This window comes from Fukomys damarensis, unplaced genomic scaffold (genome assembly GCF_012274545.1).
Source record: "Fukomys damarensis isolate Sample0158 unplaced genomic scaffold, DMR_v1.0_HiC HiC_scaffold_11, whole genome shotgun sequence".
In the NCBI taxonomy this organism is placed as follows: Eukaryota; Metazoa; Chordata; class Mammalia; order Rodentia; family Bathyergidae; genus Fukomys; species Fukomys damarensis.
The window spans coordinates 15356603-15376384 of record NW_022900923.1 but is presented as its reverse complement, the minus strand read 5'-3'; the positions used below and the strand labels follow the sequence as shown (position 1 = coordinate 15376384).

The following is a 19782-nucleotide window of genomic DNA, read 5'->3' as shown; positions in this document are numbered from 1 at the left end:
TTGTGGTAAAAAAGAATAGTATTTCCATATTAAAAAATTACATGACTACTTGGGAGGATGAGGCAGGAAGAATGAAAGTTAGAGAGTAGGCTAAGCAACTTAGTCTGACCCTTTCTCAAACTAAAATTAAAAAAATGGATGAACATGCATCTTAATGCTCCCTGGGTTCAATCCCCAGTCCCACAAATACGCAAATCTGCATTGCTTTTTTTTTTTGGTTTGTTTTTGGTACCAGGGATCTAACTTACAACCTTGCGCTTGTGAGGCAGCCACAGTGCCACTGAGCTAAATCCCCACCCGGTCCCTGTATTGCTATTTTAAGTTGAGTGCTAGAAATAAACTTTACTGCAACCTAAATATGCTACTATATGTGAATTCCATTAGTCTAAAGCCAACTTGAGGAAGAACAGAAAAGTTCATTCAATTTAGAAAAATAATTAACAAAAAGTATAATTATTCCAAGATATTATAAACTATAATCTAATGGCATTATGAACCACACTTTGGAAATTTTAAGACTCTATCAAAAAAAATGTGTATACATCAGGAAAAGAAAGAAATTAATAGAAGTTACCTTTGACCTTTACAATTAGAAGTGCTCAAAGTGGCCATTAGCTTCCAGATATTTATTAGTAAAGTGAACTGAAGTGTGCATACATTTTTTTTTGGGGGGGGAGCAGACTCTCTCTCTATATATATAATTTTGGTGGTGGTAAAGTTTCACATTTATTAAAGGTTTAAAAAAAAAAGAAAAGAGAAGAGAAGGGTAGGGCAAAAAAAGGGCTCTGCAGAGATAGCTTAGGCCAAATGAAAGGAAAAATAAAAATAAACCCCTACAATGAGCTATCAGGAAGACAGACTGAAGTTTGTATATTTATACTATTAGGTCTACTCCAGTTCAGCTTCAGAAGTATGAATGTTATGTGAAGAAAGGAATGTTTAGTTAAATAACTTGGAATAACGAAAAACTAGGAGAAGGAAAAGTATACAGGACTATGAAGTCAGTTAAAATTTTGCAGACAAAACAGAACTGAAGCTTATCTAGTATGTTCAGAAACACTTCAGAGATGTTTGTTCACAGGTCAATTTAGTAAACATGCCTCTAGCCTGTATGTCCTACTGAAAAAGCTATATCAAAACAACCACTTTTGATTTCAATTTATAGTAAAAACAGATCTACAATGTAACTAATAAGAAATCTTCAGTAAAGTTTATGTAAGCATGAACAAGAGAAGTACCTTTACTGCAGCTTTTTTCACTTTCTTGTTTTTCTGCCACTGACTCTAAAACAGGTTCTCTGGGTTCTATTTTTTCCTCTACTTTTTCCTTTTCCTTCTTCAAATCACATTCTTTTTCCTCTTCTATCTTTTGTAATTCTTTTTCTTTTTCCCTCTGTCGTTCTAATTCTTTCTCTTTTTCTTGCTTTCTTTCCTTCTCCATTTCTCTTTGTTTTTCCTCTTTCTCCAGTTCCTTTTCCTGCTGCCTCTCCCTTTCCCTCTCCTTCTCTCGCTCCTGTTCCTGTTCCTTTTCAAGTTCTTTCTCACGCTCCCGTTCTTTTTCTTTCTCTCTTTCCCTAATTTCCTCTGGTGATGGTTGTTTTTCCACAATGCCAAACTTCTCATCCAAACGTTTCAGTTTCTCTGCACATGCTGCCTTCCTCTGTTCCTCCATTCTTCGCTCTTCTTCTTCACGGCGTTTACGAGCACGTTCCACTGCAGCAGAAATTTCAGATTGTTGCCTTCGTCTCTGCTTCCATATTTCAACTTCATCAGGCGCTTGTTGCTTGGGAGGAAAAGGGCCTGATCTTCCAGGTATTCCCTGTCGATCTGGAGGTGGATGCTGAAACATTAAGATGTTATTAGACTAGGACGAAACTTTCTGACACACTGGGGATCACAGACGTGGACTGTGAGAAATGGGAAAATAGAAATGTAACATAGCAGAAAAGTAACAGGGAAGACAGTAAGTCTAAGTAACACCCAATTAAGATGAGCTGAATGAGGTTATCTACTATTGACCAAACATGTATCTAATGTGTCAGGCAGGCATTACTACTCAGCATTTGTTGAATTAAATAGAAAGCACAATGCTGAATCTCAAAATCTAAATTTAGAGAAAAAGGAAACAAAGAAAATTTACAATGAGAGTACTTTAGCTGCAGCAGTCAGACTAAATGCCTTAGGGGGGAAAAACAAGGCCTAAAATGAGTAGCAATGAATGCAGACTCATTCATCAACAGCACTTTCTTATGAAAATCACTTATTTTCTCTGATGTAATTTCTTTACCTATACTAGCTCAGAGACAAGCTGAAAAACACTAGTCTCTATTGTATCCAGCTCCTTTTGTTCAGTGCAACAATTTTAAAGTTATTTTGTGTAATTATTAGTGGTTTGCTCCATTGCTGGAACAATATTCCATTATAGGTACACCATTTCATCTTTCCCATTTTTTAAATAATAGCTATAAACATTAATGCACAAGTCTTTGTGTAAATAATTTTTATTTCTCCTGAATAAACATGAAACCCTAAGGTTATACATATTTCACTTTACAAGAAACTGCCAAAGGTTCTTCTTGTAGCTGCTCTATATCCTTGCCAAGAAATGGCAAGGATGGTGTACAGGAAAATCTCACTGTGGTTTTTAATTTGAATTTCCTTGTGACTAAAGATAATGAGTATTTTTTCATGTGCTCACTGGCCTTTCATGTATTTTCTGAAGTTAAAGTTCCGATCATTTCATTGGGCTGTCTTATTAAACTGTAAGGGCCTTAATTTAGCCTAGTAAAGTCCTTTGTCAGATATGTCAGGAATCTTTACTGTTGACAAATTTTTTGCATTTTAGGAGGATGTTTTTTAAAGTCCAGTGCACCAAACCTTATGCCTTTTCAGTCTTACTCAAGCAATCTTTTTAGATTAAAAGTCATGGTAATTTTTTCTGTTTTATTTTTAGCTTCTATGTAGAAAGAAAAGCTACAAAGAACACTCAGTGGTTAAAGTGACACTAACTGGAGCTATTACAATAGGGTGATCAGGGAAGGCCTCTGGTGTAATCTCCGGGCAGAGAATTTGATCAGAGATGGATCTCAGGAAAACAGCCTTCTAGTTAGAGCAAAGAGTTAAGAGAAAAGTTGTGAGAAAGGAAAAAAAAAAAAAAGACAAGCAGCAATCAAGTGTGTACAGCAGGACAAAGGGAGAAGAGCAGAAAAATAGACAGGGATCTGAAAGGTGATGGGAAATATCTCATCAGGTATGACTGATGCAATACATATAGTTTTAAAAAGATCATAGCTACCACAAGAGAATTTTGTTGGGATGAAAGGGGTAGGTGAGCAAGGCAGCACAGGAGGAAAGTAAGACTTGTTAAGAACGTACTGCAGGGCTGGGGATCTAGCTCAGTGGTTCCGCCGCCTGCCTTGCAAGCACAAGGATGCGAGTTCAATATCTGGTATCAAAAAAAAAAAAAAAAAAAAAAAAAAAAAACTCAGACAACAGGTTATTTAACCTCAATTAACCTTCAAAGAAATGTAGCATGCCCTCCTGTTACCATGGCAATGCCTGTGTTCCAGCTCTACTTATTAGTGATAGAATTGCCAAGGACGATGTACAATCCATCTGTGAAGGCAGGAGGAAGACAGAAAGTTTTACGCAGTGAAACCTTGTAAGGAGAGAAGATGACAAAGTTCCCTAATGAGCAAGCACCTTGGTCCAGCAGCAGAGAGAAGAAATAAACTAATAAACTTGTGACGGCACTAAGCCCACCAAAAAAAAAAAAAAGAACATACTGCAGCCAGGCGTCGTGGCACATCCCTGCAAGCCTGCCTTCCGGGAAGCTGAGGCAGGAGGGCTGTAAATTTAAACCCAGCCTGGGTGACTGAGTAAGATCCTGTCTCACAATTTAAAAAAGGGCTAGTGATACAATTCATTGAGAAGGCATTGGGTTCAATTCCCAATACTGCAAAATCAAACCACCAAACAAAACTCCAAGCAAAATGTAAAAAACCCCAACCAAAACCCTTACTGCCATAGTTCAAATGAGTATTAGTAAGTATAGGAAGACATTTTTAAAGGTAGAAGTGATATATCTTATTGACAGAACTGGATGTAGAGTAAAAAAGAAGGAAAAGAGTAACTCTGAGGTTTGGACTAAGCAAATATGTGAATAAGAATGAAGATGTCATTACCTGAGATGGGGAAGATAGAACTGCAGCACTGTGTGGGAGTGGAGGTGTGATGGTTTGGACATGTATGTAGGGTATTTCTATCAAACATTCAAGGGGAGATGTAAATTGATTGCTTACTATATATGACTACTGAAGTCAAGGTAGATATTTGTGGGTAAAGATATATACATATAAATGTTGCTAGCACATGAAAGAGATTACCTAGGGGAAAGTTATAAAAAAGGATTGAGAACACAAGCCTAAGGCCCTCAAGCCTAAAGGCAGAGAAGGCCCAAAAGGAATAAAGAAAATACTGTGAAGTTTTATGTGAAAAAAAAAAAAAAGTTTTAAGAATGGAGAAATTGGGGCTGGGGATTTAGCTCAGTGGTTCCGGCGCCTCCCTCGCAAGCACAAAGACCCAAGTTCAATCCCTGGTACCAAAAAAAAGAATGGAGAAATAAATGAAAACTGAATATTTTCATAGGTATGGTAGGAGATGAAAAGATGAGACATACTATGGTGGCAGAGAATGGAATCCAGGGAACACACAGAGGGGCTGTCCTTAATAGTAAGTCTGAGTACATAGGTACTGAAATGGGAAAAACAAAAACATGTAGTTATCTTCTGGCGCTTCTGATTTCCTTAATGAAATTAGAAACATGCTGCTCAGTTGCGAATAAAGATGGTAAGGAAAACATGCAAGAGCCACAAGGTAAAAATCTAATTATTTTAACATAAAAGCCATACATATACATAGCATCTTCCATCAAAAAATTAAACATATACCATAATCTAGAACTTAAGTTAAAATTTACCTGCTGTGCAAGCAACTTTGGAGGTGGTGGCAGGTGTGAAGATGGTGGTCCACGTTCCTATTATAAAAAAAGGAGTGAAAATCATTAAATAAGAAAAAAGGCATCTCCTTTAAGTATTTCTGAATGCTCTGTACTCATTTTCTGAATGAAGACAATAAAAGAGCTAAAAGTCAACTCACTTATGCTCTACTCTCATTTAATAAAAAGCACACTGCTCACTACACAATCACTTTCTAAAGAACCACTTATATTAATAAGGTTATACTCTCAAATGCATATTGCAAATAGAATTTTAGTGTAGCAGTTCTGGAGTTCTAAAACAGGAAATCTGGCTGGGGAGAGGTTGTAGCTCAATTTTCCTGTGTTGGTATGTACACCAGTATCACACAAAAAAAACAAAGACATCAAGATACAGTATGTTCTTTATATTCCTCTTTCTTAAAGAAATTAACATTATCCATTGTACCAGTAAGTAAAAAGTCACAAAAAACAATTTTATTAAAATATTATTTGAGAAGTCCTTTTTCAGGGCACATTAATTTATTTTCAATGGCTCGCAGTAAGAATACAATCTAACCCCTCTTGTACAGAATATAAACCTTTACAAATAGTTGTTAGGGATTGAATTCAAGGTGTTTGTACATGTTAAGTACGTATGTTACCACTGAGTTATACCCCCAGCTCCAACAAAAGCTCTTAAGTAGTTGTCTTAATTATCTCCCATATCAAACTAATTAGGATGTCTTGAAACTGCCTTACTTTCTCATACTTTTCTACCCTGTGCATGTTCCCAGTACTTGGAATAGCTGTTTGTTTACTGGCTAATTCCTGCTTAAAGAATTAGCTCAAATATCAACTCCTTTGCAAAGCCTTTTTGCCTTGATTATATTTTTTAAGAATTCACTGTGCACATTCTATTACACGACTTTCCAAATTGTATTTTACCTGTTATTAGTCTCACCCCCTTTCAAAGAGACCCTCCTTTTAGCTTTCTGACTGAACATGTTCTCAAACACATGCTAACCATATAACATGTCTTTAATGAGAGGTATGTAGGCTCTCTTGAAGGTATTTCTTCTTTCCCAGTTTGTAATGCAGCTCTTACCAACTGCCCTTTAGCATCTCAGAAGTGAGACCAAGTATGCCTATTGCTCACATATTTTTCTTCTTTCACAATGTTCTTCAAAATTACTGAGACTTCATAGGAAGCCTTTCCATATAATTTCACTGCAAAGACAGTATACTATTTTACACACAGGGGCTAACCAGGACTTATAAAGTATTCAGCAAATGATATAGCACTTCCAAAATGTTCATTTTACTTCGGAAAAAACATTATCACTCTACTTAGACAGGACTGACCTATTACAAGGAAATAAAAGGTGAAATTTTAATTTGCGCTTGATAAGTTTAGCTACTATATTGATAATTCCTATTAGTACACAGTAAAATTAATCATAACAATTTGGGCCTACTTAAAAAATACACTTTCCCTTTTCTTTTTGAGTCCTTGCCCAATTCTGTAAGATTAACTGATCCACAGTATTAGCAATGATAAGATTTTCCAGGATGCCAACGAACCTGATTAAATGGAGGACCTTTCCCATAGGGGCCTTTTGCTGCTGGTGGCTGAGCAGGTGTCTGAGAAGATGACTTAGTGTTGCTAATTTCATCAGCCTCTTTTCGGTTTTCAATGTTTTCAGAAGCTTTTGTACTCTGATCCTCACTGAAGAATAAAAATGCAAAGGAAGTGGACAGAATGTATCAAAAGTAAATACCGTTTCTCTATGAAGAAAAAAAAATTTCTGTATCATTTTAGCGGGAAAAATGTTTCAAGGAATGAGATGGGCCTATGATCTAATAATGCTAAACCATCTTTCCACTGAGTATATACTAGGTATGTATTATGGGTTGGGGACTGGGCTTGTGCAGATTCTTACAAGGCATAAAATGTACTACAGCAGTTGCCAAATCTCAACACACTTGACAAAGGAATATAAATTATTTTCTCTCTCCCAGGAATCCAAAGTCTCATCTGAAACTAAGTAACCCTAGGTATACTATTAAACTGTACTGTGATTTAATGAAAAAGATGTATCAAACTACAGTAGTTTAAATCATAGCCATCTCACAAATGATGAAGTTATAGTGTATCATGAAGCCAAGCCCAAAAAACTACACCAGGATAAGGATGCAAATCTGTTTTCCAAGGACCTAACAAGGTTTTGTTATGGTTAACAAAATTAAGCTCTTGAAGCGGTTGAAACAGTCCAAAGATTTTCCAATTTTGTAAAAATGGATCCAGTTAAGCATTTAACAATTTACAATGGTTCATGATCCTGGCTCTTAAAATAACCCGAATTAGATGTCAAGCATCTAACCGTTCTTTTAAAAAAATGTACTTCTTTGAGAAATATCTAAGTTTAATTCCTTGATTAACTGTACTACATTAATTTGGCTCATTAATTATCCTAACTCAGTAAAACATTTTGGAGAAGAACTTCTATAAAAAAGGAATAAACATTTATAAATGAACTGCTCTACATAAATAGCTAATGTTCTATCAACAAATTTACACTGCTATTAGTAACAAACATCAAAACAACGCACCTGCTGTTCTCTTTAGGACTACTACTTCCTTGTTCATCATCGTCACTGAAATTAAGCTGTTCTGTATAATCAACTTCCATCTGAGCACCTGTTAAATTAAGGCAGACTCAGGTTGACTGTTTAAACGCATTTAAAAATTCAGAGTGTTTAACTAGTTTTTTTTCTCTTACCTGCCCAACCTTCATCAGCTTCTGCATCTAGGTTATCAAATTTGTCAAGTTCTTTCAGTTCTGATGCACTGAGGATGGATGGGCGTTCGGGCTCAGAGGCCCAGGAAGGTGGAGGGCCTCTTCCTCGAAGGCCTCTAATAAGAGGTCATGGTAGGAAAAGATACAAGGCGTCGGTAAAATTAACTTAGGACAATATTAAAAGACTGGAATTGAGTTCACATCAAGGCTTATCAAATGGTTGCCGCTGACATGGGTATAAAGAAATTAATTAACACTGATAAACAGGAATAGATTATGCATTGTATAATTCTGTACTTAACAGTTGAGGGTTTAAAAAGCAATTATTAAAGATTTAAAATGAAACAAATGTATGCTAAAAATAATAATGATTAAAATGAACTTCAAAATATACATCTTAAAAAAAAATCACTGAAGAGGATGCTCAAATCTTCACACACACAGAAAGACTTGGGAATGACTGATACCATGAAAGGAAAAATGAAGAAACAAGTATTATCAATGTGAACATCATGATTTCCTGTTTTCAAATTTTATGTCAATTTTTAAAGAACAAAATATTTCTTCTGTCTCAGTACAGCTAATGGTGTTAGTAGCAATTGTAGTGAGATTAGAAAAATGACTCAATCATAATCCACTTAACATTAAAAAATTTTTATGAGCATATATACTGCTTTTAAACTATAACTGTTTAATAGTCTTACTTGTTTGTTTCAGATAAAGAAGGTGGAAACCTCACTGGACCATGGAGAGGAGGGTATGCCATCCTTGGATACTGTTGAAACATCTGAATGAAGAAAAGAGCAACTTAGCAAACTAGTTATACACACACACACACAATCTAGTGAGGCTAGAAATAACATAAAGTAAATGACTATTAAAAAAAAAACAAAAAACATTAATATCATCTGCTGGTATAGCCAGACCACCGCTCCTATCAAGTTTTTACAAACGAACTAGGGTATACCATACCAAAAAAACTCTTTTATATCCCATTAGTAAAACTGTATTAAAAAAATGACTGTACAGTGACATGAAACTTTAAAAGCCAGCATATGCATGACATACGCTTCAGAAAACTGCAAAGCCTTAACAAAGTGAGAATACTTGGGAAATAACATAAGCCTCGATTCTAAAGCAAGAGTGCCAATTAAGAGGTGGATTTACAGATGGAGAGGAAGTCAGTTTAAAGTAAGGAATACTTTATAACCCAAAGAACTGAGGAAGGAGTGAAGGGGAGAGTTACTTGGAGCTTGTCTGTGAGCAAGGTACAGAAAAGATTCTCAATCTAAGCTACTACGTAGCCTGATAACTATAAACTAAGCCCTCCAAACACTCAAGATGATGTGCTCTGTGGGAGTTGGCTTTGAGAAGCTAAAGTTGTAAAAGAAGACACGATGAAGTTATGACATTATTAATACTACGATCCGGAAAGGAAGAGATATCACTGAGTACATGGCCACTTACTAGCTGCTTATGTCCAGGTCAACGTACGTTAGTAATATGAAACTGTATTACCTTGAACACTTACTTGGTATCACAAAATAGATTATTTTTTCTAAACTTAAATGAGTACATTACCTTTCACTTGCAGAAAGGCTATGTATATGTAATCATGCTGTTTGAAGAATTTTCTCCTTGGCAGAATAGCAGCAAAGTTAATTTCAGTTGGAGCGGAAACTCCACTGGGGAAGCTTTTTGGTAGGGGGAGTAGTCTGGATAATTTTTGGTTACCTCATACTTAAAAGTTAATAAATACAGTACTGGAAGAAAATATTCATGGGTAAAGCTATATTCTAATCATTCAGATACAAAGACTAATTTTATGTGGCCATAAATACTTAAAATTTAGGAATTTGCCACAAAATTACAGAAAATTCTTCTGTTCCCAATAATGTAATGCTTTAAATAATTTTTTAATAATTAGCAGACTACTTCATTCAAATAAAATCACTGATGAAATTTGGAACGAAGCTCACTTTTTCTTCCTTGTCTCACCCTACTCCTACCTACACCTGGAAGTTCTGTAAGTACAATGTGAAAATCATTAGAAGACAGTTAGTAGAATATAAATAAATTTTCAAGACCAGAAGATAAGCATGTTAAGATGTTTATTATATTCCAAAATTTCTTTCCAGGAGACCATATAATAATAGCCTCTAGGAAATATTGTAGTGAGTATGCCAGTTAAGCTTAATTGTCATGCTGACTGGGTTACAAGACTCCTGAAGAGGTGACCAATTCACAGTAGTGTTATAATCATCAATGGATTAACCCGCTGATGTTCAAAGCTGAAGAATATACTATTAAAAGGCAGGGTCAAGCAGGAGGTAGGTCACTGGGGTGTGCCATCTCTTCCCAACACTATCTCTTGTGCTCTCCTTCCCAGCTGCCAGAATGAGAAGCTTTGCTCCACCATATCCTTTTTGCCACGTTTTTGCATTGGTGCCAGCAGACAATGGACTAAACCCCCTGAAACCAGGGGCTAAAGTTCTCCTTTATATTGTGGACACTGGGTATTTTGTACCAGCAATGGGAAAGCTAAGAAATACAACAAGTAGTCGTATTTAACTATTTCCCTCTACTACTCTAGAATGGTTATAAAAAAATAATGCAAAGGGATAGGAAATACAATAAATATTGAGAACTTGAATACTTAGGAATTAAACCACAAACTAAGTATATGATCTGAATTTTTCTTCCCTATGAGTGATGCAGCTTTATAAAATGTGAACTTATTTACCCAGGCACATATAACTTGCCTTAGTAGTCTGAAGCAGTAAAAGAACAAGACACTAAATCTAACTTCTAGTCTATAGGAAATACAAGAATCAGAAGCACATATTAAATATAACTATGAAAGTGGACTCAGCAAAATATCACTTTGAAAAAGACCACAAAGTAGAAACAAATTTCAAAAGTTAAACCAGAGAAAGAGATGGAGGAACTCATAGATGACAAAATTATTATTTTTTTTAGTACTGGGGATTGAACTCAGGACCTTGCACTTACAGGGCAGGTGCAGTGCCACTCAGCTAAATCCACAGCCCTAGATGACAAAGTTCTTAAGGAAAGGATATTAAGGAATTATGTTTTCTTTCTGGTGTAATAATAGCATTGTACACTTTCTCCCAAAACTCTAGGATTTACTTTAATAATCTGAAAGTGGTGGAGAAACAAGGGAATGTACTGTGGTATTATCTTTATTTTTGTAGATGTTTAAAATTTCCCATAGTCCAAAGTTAAACAAATTAAAAGCACACTAATTAAAAACAGATATTATTAATCTTTTATGTGCTTTCAACAATTTGGTAAATTCTATAGACGTCTTCTGAGCAAAATTACACCAAAAATCCTATTATTACATTTAACAAATTTATTTGATATAGAAATATACTTCTTTATTAAATCACTAAATAAGAGGTCTACCTATGGTTCTATAACTTCTGAAATAATCTTGAATATGATATAAAATATCTTTGATCTCTATTAATAATAGGTACACTGCTGATATTCTTGTGATTTGTTTCCTACTGTCACTATTAAAGAAAATACTAATTTCTATTGAGGTTAATGAAAATAAAAGCCTAAACTTGCCCCCATTCAAAATGTCTCCTTGGATCCCTGATCAACAAACTCTTATTTGACTGCTGGCTTATGTAACGATACTCACATAAGGAGGCATCATAGCTCTATACTGGGAAGCAAGAGGAACTTGCTGTCCATTCAGTTTAGCCTGCGGTGGACCACAAGCTATTCTCTTTTCAACCACTTTGAGGATGTCACTTTGTTCTGATGTTATAGCTGTGTTTTCATCCTGGCCAAGGAGCTTTTCATCCTGATCTGATGAGGAAGATGGACCAGCAGATTTACCACCATCTCTCCAACAAGCAACATCTGATAGGTAATGAGAAAAAAAGGAGTAAAAAAAGCATTGAAAATACAATAATGAAATCAATTTAGACAAATTTAAAGAAAATATAAGGAAGTAACCAGTGTGAAGGAGCAGGGCAAGTCTAATATGAACCCTACTAATGCTTTCAAGGTGTTTTGGTAGTCTAGGGCAGTAACTTCTAAAGCAGAGTGGCTATACCCCAGGGGATTATATGGGGGTGGGGAAGAAGAGATTAAACTTCTCTATAAAGCTTATTGATATTTGATACAGATTAAAATCCCTGTTATTACTTGGCCTGTTATGTCTGATGATCATGTTTCGGGATAAGATAGTTTCTTTCCTGAGGAAATAGGAGTTCTACAACTTCCAAGGCTTGCCAGCGAAGCTCCCATTTACTGGTTTTCAGTCAAGTATTCCTAGTAACATGTGCTTAAGCGAATGGATTATCTGATTTCATTACCCTTAACCAAATTTCATTTTGCAAGAAAATCCTTGTGGTAGACAATTTCCAAGATGACCAGAATGGTCTCTATCTCCTGGTATTCACAGACTTTGTAGTCCCTTCTCAGTGTACCAAAGTTGATCTGGTACAACTTGTGGAACAGAGTAGAAGAGATGGCACATCCTTTTCCAGGTTAGGTTATAAAAGACTGGGTTTTTCTTGGGTAGGCAATGTCTATTTATCTCTTTCTCATGACTTTTATTTTGGGGAAGAAGTATTGTCAGCAGCCCTAGTCAAGAAAGCATCCAAAATGCTTCATTGCAGCCTTGTGTGGGTCTCTTAGCCTCAACTCCCAACTAGGCTGTTCTTGGATTTTTAGCCACCAGTTATTGTGAGAGAACATAAATCCAATTTGGTTTGTTGTTTTGCCTTGCTAAATTTGTTATGCAGCAATAAATAAATGGTGAAAATTCAACTGAACAGGAGCCAACACAACTACTCCTAATAGAAATTCATTAGCTAATTATAAAGATGAAAAAAAATAATTTCTTCAGATTTGACAACCAAGCCAAAAGAAATGCAAAATGTTATATAGGTTATTAGAAATATAGCTTTATAAACATTTCTGTCCTAGAGAAACCTCCTCATGTGCATATGAGGTCCTCTGCAACATTTGGTAATGACAACATGAAGTTAACGTAGTGAGATACTTAAAAATTCTCTCATTTTATGTATATTTCTATTTTTAGTTTGTAATTTATACTACAAAGGTATCCCTCACAATCCAAAATGTGTTTCCTCAGGTTGAGTTCAGAAAGCAAGCAACAGTAAATAGTTAGATATAACTTATAAACATATAATTGAATATTGGGTAAGTTTGCTCAAAATTTTTTGTAACTATAAAAAAGCCAGATACTAATGTAAATACAAGTCATCTTGGCATCTTAATAAAATGCAGATTTTGATTCAGTCAGATGCGAAGTCCAAGATTATATACGTCTGACAAGTTCTCTAATTATAAAACAAACACCTGTCCGCATAAAAATTACATTGGTCCAAGTAGCAAGTGAATATTGTACTAGTCTGTCTTTTCAAACTAGGCAAGTTACATATACAAAATACATGCAGAGGGTTATACCACAAGATAAAGTATAGTCTCTTTCTGTAGCTTTATTAAATTGAAAGTACTCTTACTTGGTGGACGTAAACTAGGTCCAGGCCCATAGTTGTCATCATTTGCTTCCTTTTCTTTTTTTTCTTGATCCCCAGCTGCTTGCAAGCTGGGAAATTCCTGCTGAAATTGACTATTCACCTGTATTCCTATAGATATTGGAAAAAAAAAGGGTAACTTTTCATATAATTCCAACAACCCTTCCAGGATAGAATTTTTTCCCTTCTTTTTGATAAGCTGTTCTGCATTTCAATGACTGTTCCCATTTACAAAACTTATAACACTCATCTTGAATCCTTTGAAAAGTTAGTGAACAGCCATGAGGAGATAAAAAATATCTAAGAAAGGAAGCTGCCCACCACCTTCCAGAGGACTCATTCAAGATGAGTGGGCCAGTGAGGAGTTTCATTTCTTTAAAGTTCCTTTGCTAAAAACTTCATGATCCCACCACCTTGAATCACTGGTGATATATGCATGACTATCTCATCAGGCAGCTTGTTACCACTGGTGGTACAAATAGATCTAATCACTTTCATCAGTCTTTTTACTAATAAAGTTAATAAAGCCTACAAATGGACCAAGTTTAGTTAGTGCTTGAATTTTGTTACTACCAAATATAAATACTATTTGTCTTAGTTACCCCTTCTCACTGCTGAGATCAAATACTCAATACCCAATGTTAAAGGAGGAAGGGTTTAATTAGCTCACAGCTTGTAGAAGTTTCAGTCCATAACTGGTTGGCTCCAATGCAGTGTGGCATGGCAAACAGTCATTGCAGAGAAAGAGTTCATGGTGGGCAGAAGGTAGCAAAGCAAACAAGAGAAGACAAGCATCTTTCTGTTCCTTACTTGTATTCAGGCTACTGGGATTAGGGCGGGGCCAAACCAGTCAACTGATTTAGTAATCACACACCCTTAATTCCAGCATCACACCCTCTAGATTTAGCTACTTCTGAAAAAGCCCCACCTATGATTTGATGAGTCTCTGGAGGGACATCTAGACACAAACAATAGTGTTCTGCTCCTGGCCCTCCAAAGACTCATGTGCATTCCTTTACAGAAAGGCATTTAATTCATCTCTAAGAGTTGCCAAAGTTTTGTTTTAGCATTGCTGAAAAAGTCCAGGTACCTTAGTTGTGAGTTCCTGTACAAATGAAAAGAAAGTTAAACACTTCTAACACAATAGCACAAGATAAACATTACCATTCCAATAGGTACAAATAGGGGATAAAAAGAAATGGGACCAAACCAAGTCCAAAATCCAGGAGGGCAAACATTAACTCTTGTAGTTCCGTGTGTAGCACCTGATGCAGTCTGTGAGTTGTGAACTTCAAAGCGCTGGGATGGCTCTCACCCATGGCACTTTTGGTAGGGGTAGATCCCGTGGCTGCTCTCTTGGGCTGGCTCTGCTCCCTGCTTTTAAGTTTTCCTCAGAAGATCCACATTCCTGGCTTCTCCAAACTTCTGGGGTCACCAATGTATCTTTGGTTTCACACTCACAGTCCCATACACTGTCCTATCAGGGACACACTGCCTGGCCTCACACGCTTTCTTCTGAAATCTGGGTAGAAGCTTTCCTGACTCCACAGCTCCTGAATTCTGCATACAACTAAAACCAATGTCACATGGATGATGCGGATCTGCCAGCAGCAATGAGGCTTCCAGGTACTGCTGAGTACTTTGAACTCAATCCCCAGAAAAAACTCTCTAAGCCACCACCGGCTCTAGAACATGGTGTTCTGGGGCTCTCTTCTCAAAGCAAATTCTTTCACCTTTTCAACTCTGAGGCTGCAAAACCAGGAGTACTGTTGGTTCTTGTGATTTCCCCAGGCCGTCTTTTCTATTGTCTTCTTTTCAAATACTTGGCTTTTCTTTGTTAGTCTTTTCAGTGACCTTTTTCTCCTCTGTTCCACCTTTGAGGCCACAACTTTACTGGAGCTTCCTTTCTGGCCAATCTCACAACATTCTTAATCATTCTGCTGCACTCTTTGCTCTTGATTCTCAACATAAATCTAGCTAAAAGTCCCCAAGCAGTAGACATGCCACCACCTCAACATTAGACTGCCTTAAAATTTCTTCTATAGGGTTAATTTTCTGCTGCCTTTAATCTGAATCTTATGCAAAGTTTCAGGACATGAGCAAAATGCAGATAAACTTTCTGCCAAGGGATAATACACATTGCCTGGAGTACCACAACCAATACAGTCCTTTTTCCCAGTAGAAACCTCCTAACCCTGGTCTTGACTGGCATAATTTCTATCAACATTCTAGTCTTCTGAGCTTTGACCAGTATCTCCCAACAAGTAGAGGCTAAGGTATTTCAGCACTTTTTTAGCCAGCATCTCCAAAGTTTCCTAACTCTTCCCCACCCCACAAGTCAGTTCCAAAGGCTCCTGAACCAGATGGTGAGGTACAGTCACAGCAACGACTCCACTTCTCTGGTACCAAATTTCTGTTTTAGTTATCTTCTTGTTGCTGAGACAAAATATCCAATACCCAAGGAGGTAGAGTTTATTTAGCCCAGTTTGTAGAGGTTTCAGACCATAATTGGCTGGCTCCGAGGCAGGATAGCATGGCAGACAGGCATAGCAAAGAAGAAACAGTTCATGGTGGGCAGAATGAAGCAAAGCAAGCAAGAGAGAAGACAAGCCTCTTTCTGTCTCTTGTATTGTATCCAGGCTACCAGGATTAGGGCAGTGCCAAACCAATCAGTGGACTGATTTAATAATCATATACCCAGCATCACACACTCTAGATTCAGCTACTTCTGAAAAAGCCCCACCTATCCAAATTTATTTCATTAAATCAGAGCTGCCAGACAAGATATATGAATTACAGCCTTATTGTGAAATAATTAAATTATATTTCTTTTATGATAAAATTTTTACTCTTTCAAAGACTTTTATGACTAAATACTGCTTAAGTATCAAGAAGTGGCTAAAATGTCTGCATTTAATTTACAGCTTTTATTTACCACTGAGAAACAAACTGCATGCTACTCTTCATTCTTTCACCTACTTTTTATGCTTCTAAAAAAAAAACACCTGAAAAAAGTTAATTTTATTAGTTTGAGGGCCTGGGTTGATTTCCCCATGGAATTCTATTTTATTTATACATATATAAATAATTGGGGTGGGGGGAGTGGGAAAATTAACATCTGTTGGGCAGAGGAGTATTACAGTATAATAGCTACTATGCTTTATGGCTGCTATCAAGCTCCTTTCCAACCAAGCAATCATGACTCCATGTAAGATTCTCTTAAGAAGATCCTTGTTAAGGATTTCAATATATCCTTGACAATTCTTCCCATACCTACCAAACCAGCTACCTCTTATCTCCTGCATGGCCGCTCAGTAACTATCAAACCTAACCAGATTTCCCAGCTAATGTCCACTTACCATCTCCTTGCCCACCTTGCTTGTTACTGGCCCATGATTTAGGAGCAGGTGCTGCTTCTGGGGGAGGTACAACCCCAGGTTTTGGCTGTGCTGGTGACACTTCTGGTGCTCTTAAAAAAAACCAAATCATTATTGCATATAAGATAAATTTGTATGTAATTTATTTGGGGTATGTATTTAAAAATATTATCTCTTGTGAAAGATTTTCTTTGGCAACAACCTTTTAAATGAATTTGGCTATTTTTGTCCCTATTCATCTCTACACCTCTGAATAACCCAACGAGATGACAGTTTTTGTTTGTTTTCCATTTTGTTAACAAATTTTTTTCAAAATCACTTATTATACCAAAGAGTGTTCTGAAGAAGTGAACACTTAAAAATACAAATACATGCATACAGTCTAGATCAGTACATTATCTGGGGCCTAAGGTTAGGCACACTATGCATCTGGCTGTTGGTATGTTCATCACTATATTTACTTTCTATTATAATTTTAAATAGGTAACAACAACCTGTGTGATACATTTCCCAAAATAAAAGATATTTTAAAAGGGTCTACAGTTTTAGTCAATCCTTATAATGTAGTTAATGCTTAAAAATGAAAAGGTAGTTAAACTCAAGAAATACCAATACATTTCTGGTACAGTCAGATCTGAGTTGAAACTACAAAATAATTCGACTATACCTGATAATCGAGAATAATTCCATGATGAATTTACACAGATTTACTACAAAAAGCTCCATAGCAGGTATATAAAAATGTAATGGTATATATAGTCAAAAATCTCATTGAGTTTTCAATACCTTATCTCATTTTTCAAAATTACTAATTTAGTTTCATTAAGAGCCTGGAACATTCCTTGGCACATAAAATACTAAATACTTATTGAATGAACGATGCTCAAAACAGATTCTATCCCAAATTTCTTGCTATTTATTCAATAAATGTTTGAGTATCCACAATATATCAGGTATGGGTTCCGTGTTAAAGATATACAGTGAACCAGTAGACAGAAATCTTTAGCATCATGGAATTTGAGTAAATGAACCAATTCTTACTGACTAGAAAAACAATGCTTGATTCAGTAAGGGTGGGAGAGGAGAGAGCATTACACAGGCTATGACATAAGCTGAGTTGTGACTAGTAATTCTGTCACAACTAGTAATTCTGTTCTACCTTAATAGAAATACTATCATTAGACCACTCACAGGAAAAATTAAAAGTGATTATGTAATCAAAGACTTTAAAAACACGTGAAATAAGTAATATAGGCAGTATTTCATTTAGCACACAGTAGCTATTTCAAGTTCCCTACAAAAAAGGGCTCATTTTTTAAAACTTTGACTCACTTTTCTTCTTCATGCTGCTCTTGCTTAGATGCCCATCCTGTGCCATCTTTAGGCACAATATTCACATTAGGATCATTGCCTTTGTTTTCTGCTTTGAGACTTGGGAGGTTAGCAGGTGGAGGCATGCGTCGTGAAATACCAACTTTTCCAAGACTTTGTAACCCATGTCGAGCTGCAACTAAAAGATCAGTAACATCAACTTTCTTAGACATCTATTTTGTTATCTACAAAAAAATAATGGGAACTTTTCAATGATTATTCCTAATGTTAAGAATCTGTAAATTGAACTATAGACCTTCAAACATAATTCAATGCAGAAATAATAAACAAGGTACTCCATAGCTTCAAAATTTTAAAACTGCAGCTGAGTGTGATGGCTTGTGCTTGTTAATACCAGCATACTTGGGAGGCTGAGCCAGGAGGATCAATTGATCCCAGCAGTTTGCGACCTAGTCCGCACTCCGATACACTATGAAGGGAAAAACAAACACTGATGACGGTCTTGAAATATTTTTCTGGGGATATCCCAACTTTAAAACTTAGAATATTAGCCAGACATGATAGTGCACGCCTGTAATCCCAGCACTCAGGAAGCTGAGGCAGGAGGATTCCTGTGAATTCAAGGCCAGTCTGAATTACATAGTAAAACCCTGCCTCATAAAAACAAACAAAAAACAAACCAAGATAAAAAAACCCCAAAATTTAGAATGTTAGAGAATAAATATACAGATTTTATGTGAATACTAATATATACCAAACATGGTCCAATTTTAAGTTTTCACTGTATATAGTGGACCCAAAGAAAACAAAACCACAGCACTATATTCTACCACTAAAGAGCTAGTGAACACTAATAATACACAGTTGTATAACCATCAATCTCATAGAAAAGCTTCTTCGGAATCACACTTTATACTTATTTTCTGCTGATAATAAAAGAAAAAAATAGAATTTTCAAAGGGTGTCACAAAAGAATAAATTTTCAACTGTAAAATATTTAATATATATTCCCTGAAAAATGTGTGAATACACAAAAAAAGGCCAATGAACATAGGGTTGTATTAATCTGGGTTTATCATAGCTTCTAATAGTAGGAGTTCTGGTTGTTCTATTTATAGGAATAAAACCAGAAAATTCATAAATGCCATTTGATTTTACTCACCTGTAGTTTTCTGAGTTTCCAGTGATTTTCCCTTGTAAGTATTAAATAAACTGAGTGTTGCATACTTTTTCCCATCCTTTGCTTTTGTGCTCTGGCCTGACTTCTCCGACATTTCGGTGGAAACTCATCGAGTCCAAAACCTCCTGCCACACAGCCCAAATCAGTCTTTAAGAAGCATATATTAGGGAAAAATAAGGAGAAAACTTTTAGAATTCATTAATAGAATAAAAACTTAGAAACTTCTGGAGATTTAGCTCAGTGGTGTTGCTGCCTGCCTTGTAAGCGCAAGGTCCCGAGGAGTTTGATCCCCGGTACCAAAACAAAACCAAAACCAACACACATATAGACTTCAAATGCTCACAGAGAAAGAGAAACTATGACTTATTGTACCTACTGCTTTTTTTTTTTTTTTTTTTACAGGGATGAGCCACCACACCCAGCTTTATTATTCATCTACTGATTGCATGTGTTCGTTTCTTATTTGTTCTGTAGCAAAATATTTATTTAATTGCTTAAATGATACAAATTTATTACCTTATGGTTCTGGAGTCAAAGGTTTTGCTAGGCTAAAAGGCAGGTGTCAGCAGTAT

At 36.1% G+C, this 19782-nt stretch overlaps 1 protein-coding gene across 1 annotated transcript in view; it reads right to left on the bottom strand.

Moving 5' to 3' along the window:
- The window catches only part of Prrc2c (proline rich coiled-coil 2C), an 80448-nt gene that overhangs the window by 38462 nt on the left and 22204 nt on the right, over window positions 1-19782 (bottom strand). Inside the window, exons 2-12 of the mRNA XM_033762087.1 lie at window positions 19193-19357; window positions 18031-18202; window positions 16681-16790; window positions 13307-13432; window positions 11449-11672; window positions 8480-8562; window positions 7758-7891; window positions 7588-7675; window positions 6559-6703; window positions 4978-5034; window positions 1239-1839 (exon numbers count right to left, since the gene is read on the bottom strand). Coding sequence (XP_033617978.1) covers window positions 1239-1839; window positions 4978-5034; window positions 6559-6703; window positions 7588-7675; window positions 7758-7891; window positions 8480-8562; window positions 11449-11672; window positions 13307-13432; window positions 16681-16790; window positions 18031-18202; window positions 19193-19304 — 1852 coding nt within the window. The 5' untranslated portion in view covers window positions 19305-19357. The remainder of the gene's footprint in view (window positions 1-1238; window positions 1840-4977; window positions 5035-6558; window positions 6704-7587; window positions 7676-7757; window positions 7892-8479; window positions 8563-11448; window positions 11673-13306; window positions 13433-16680; window positions 16791-18030; window positions 18203-19192; window positions 19358-19782) is intronic.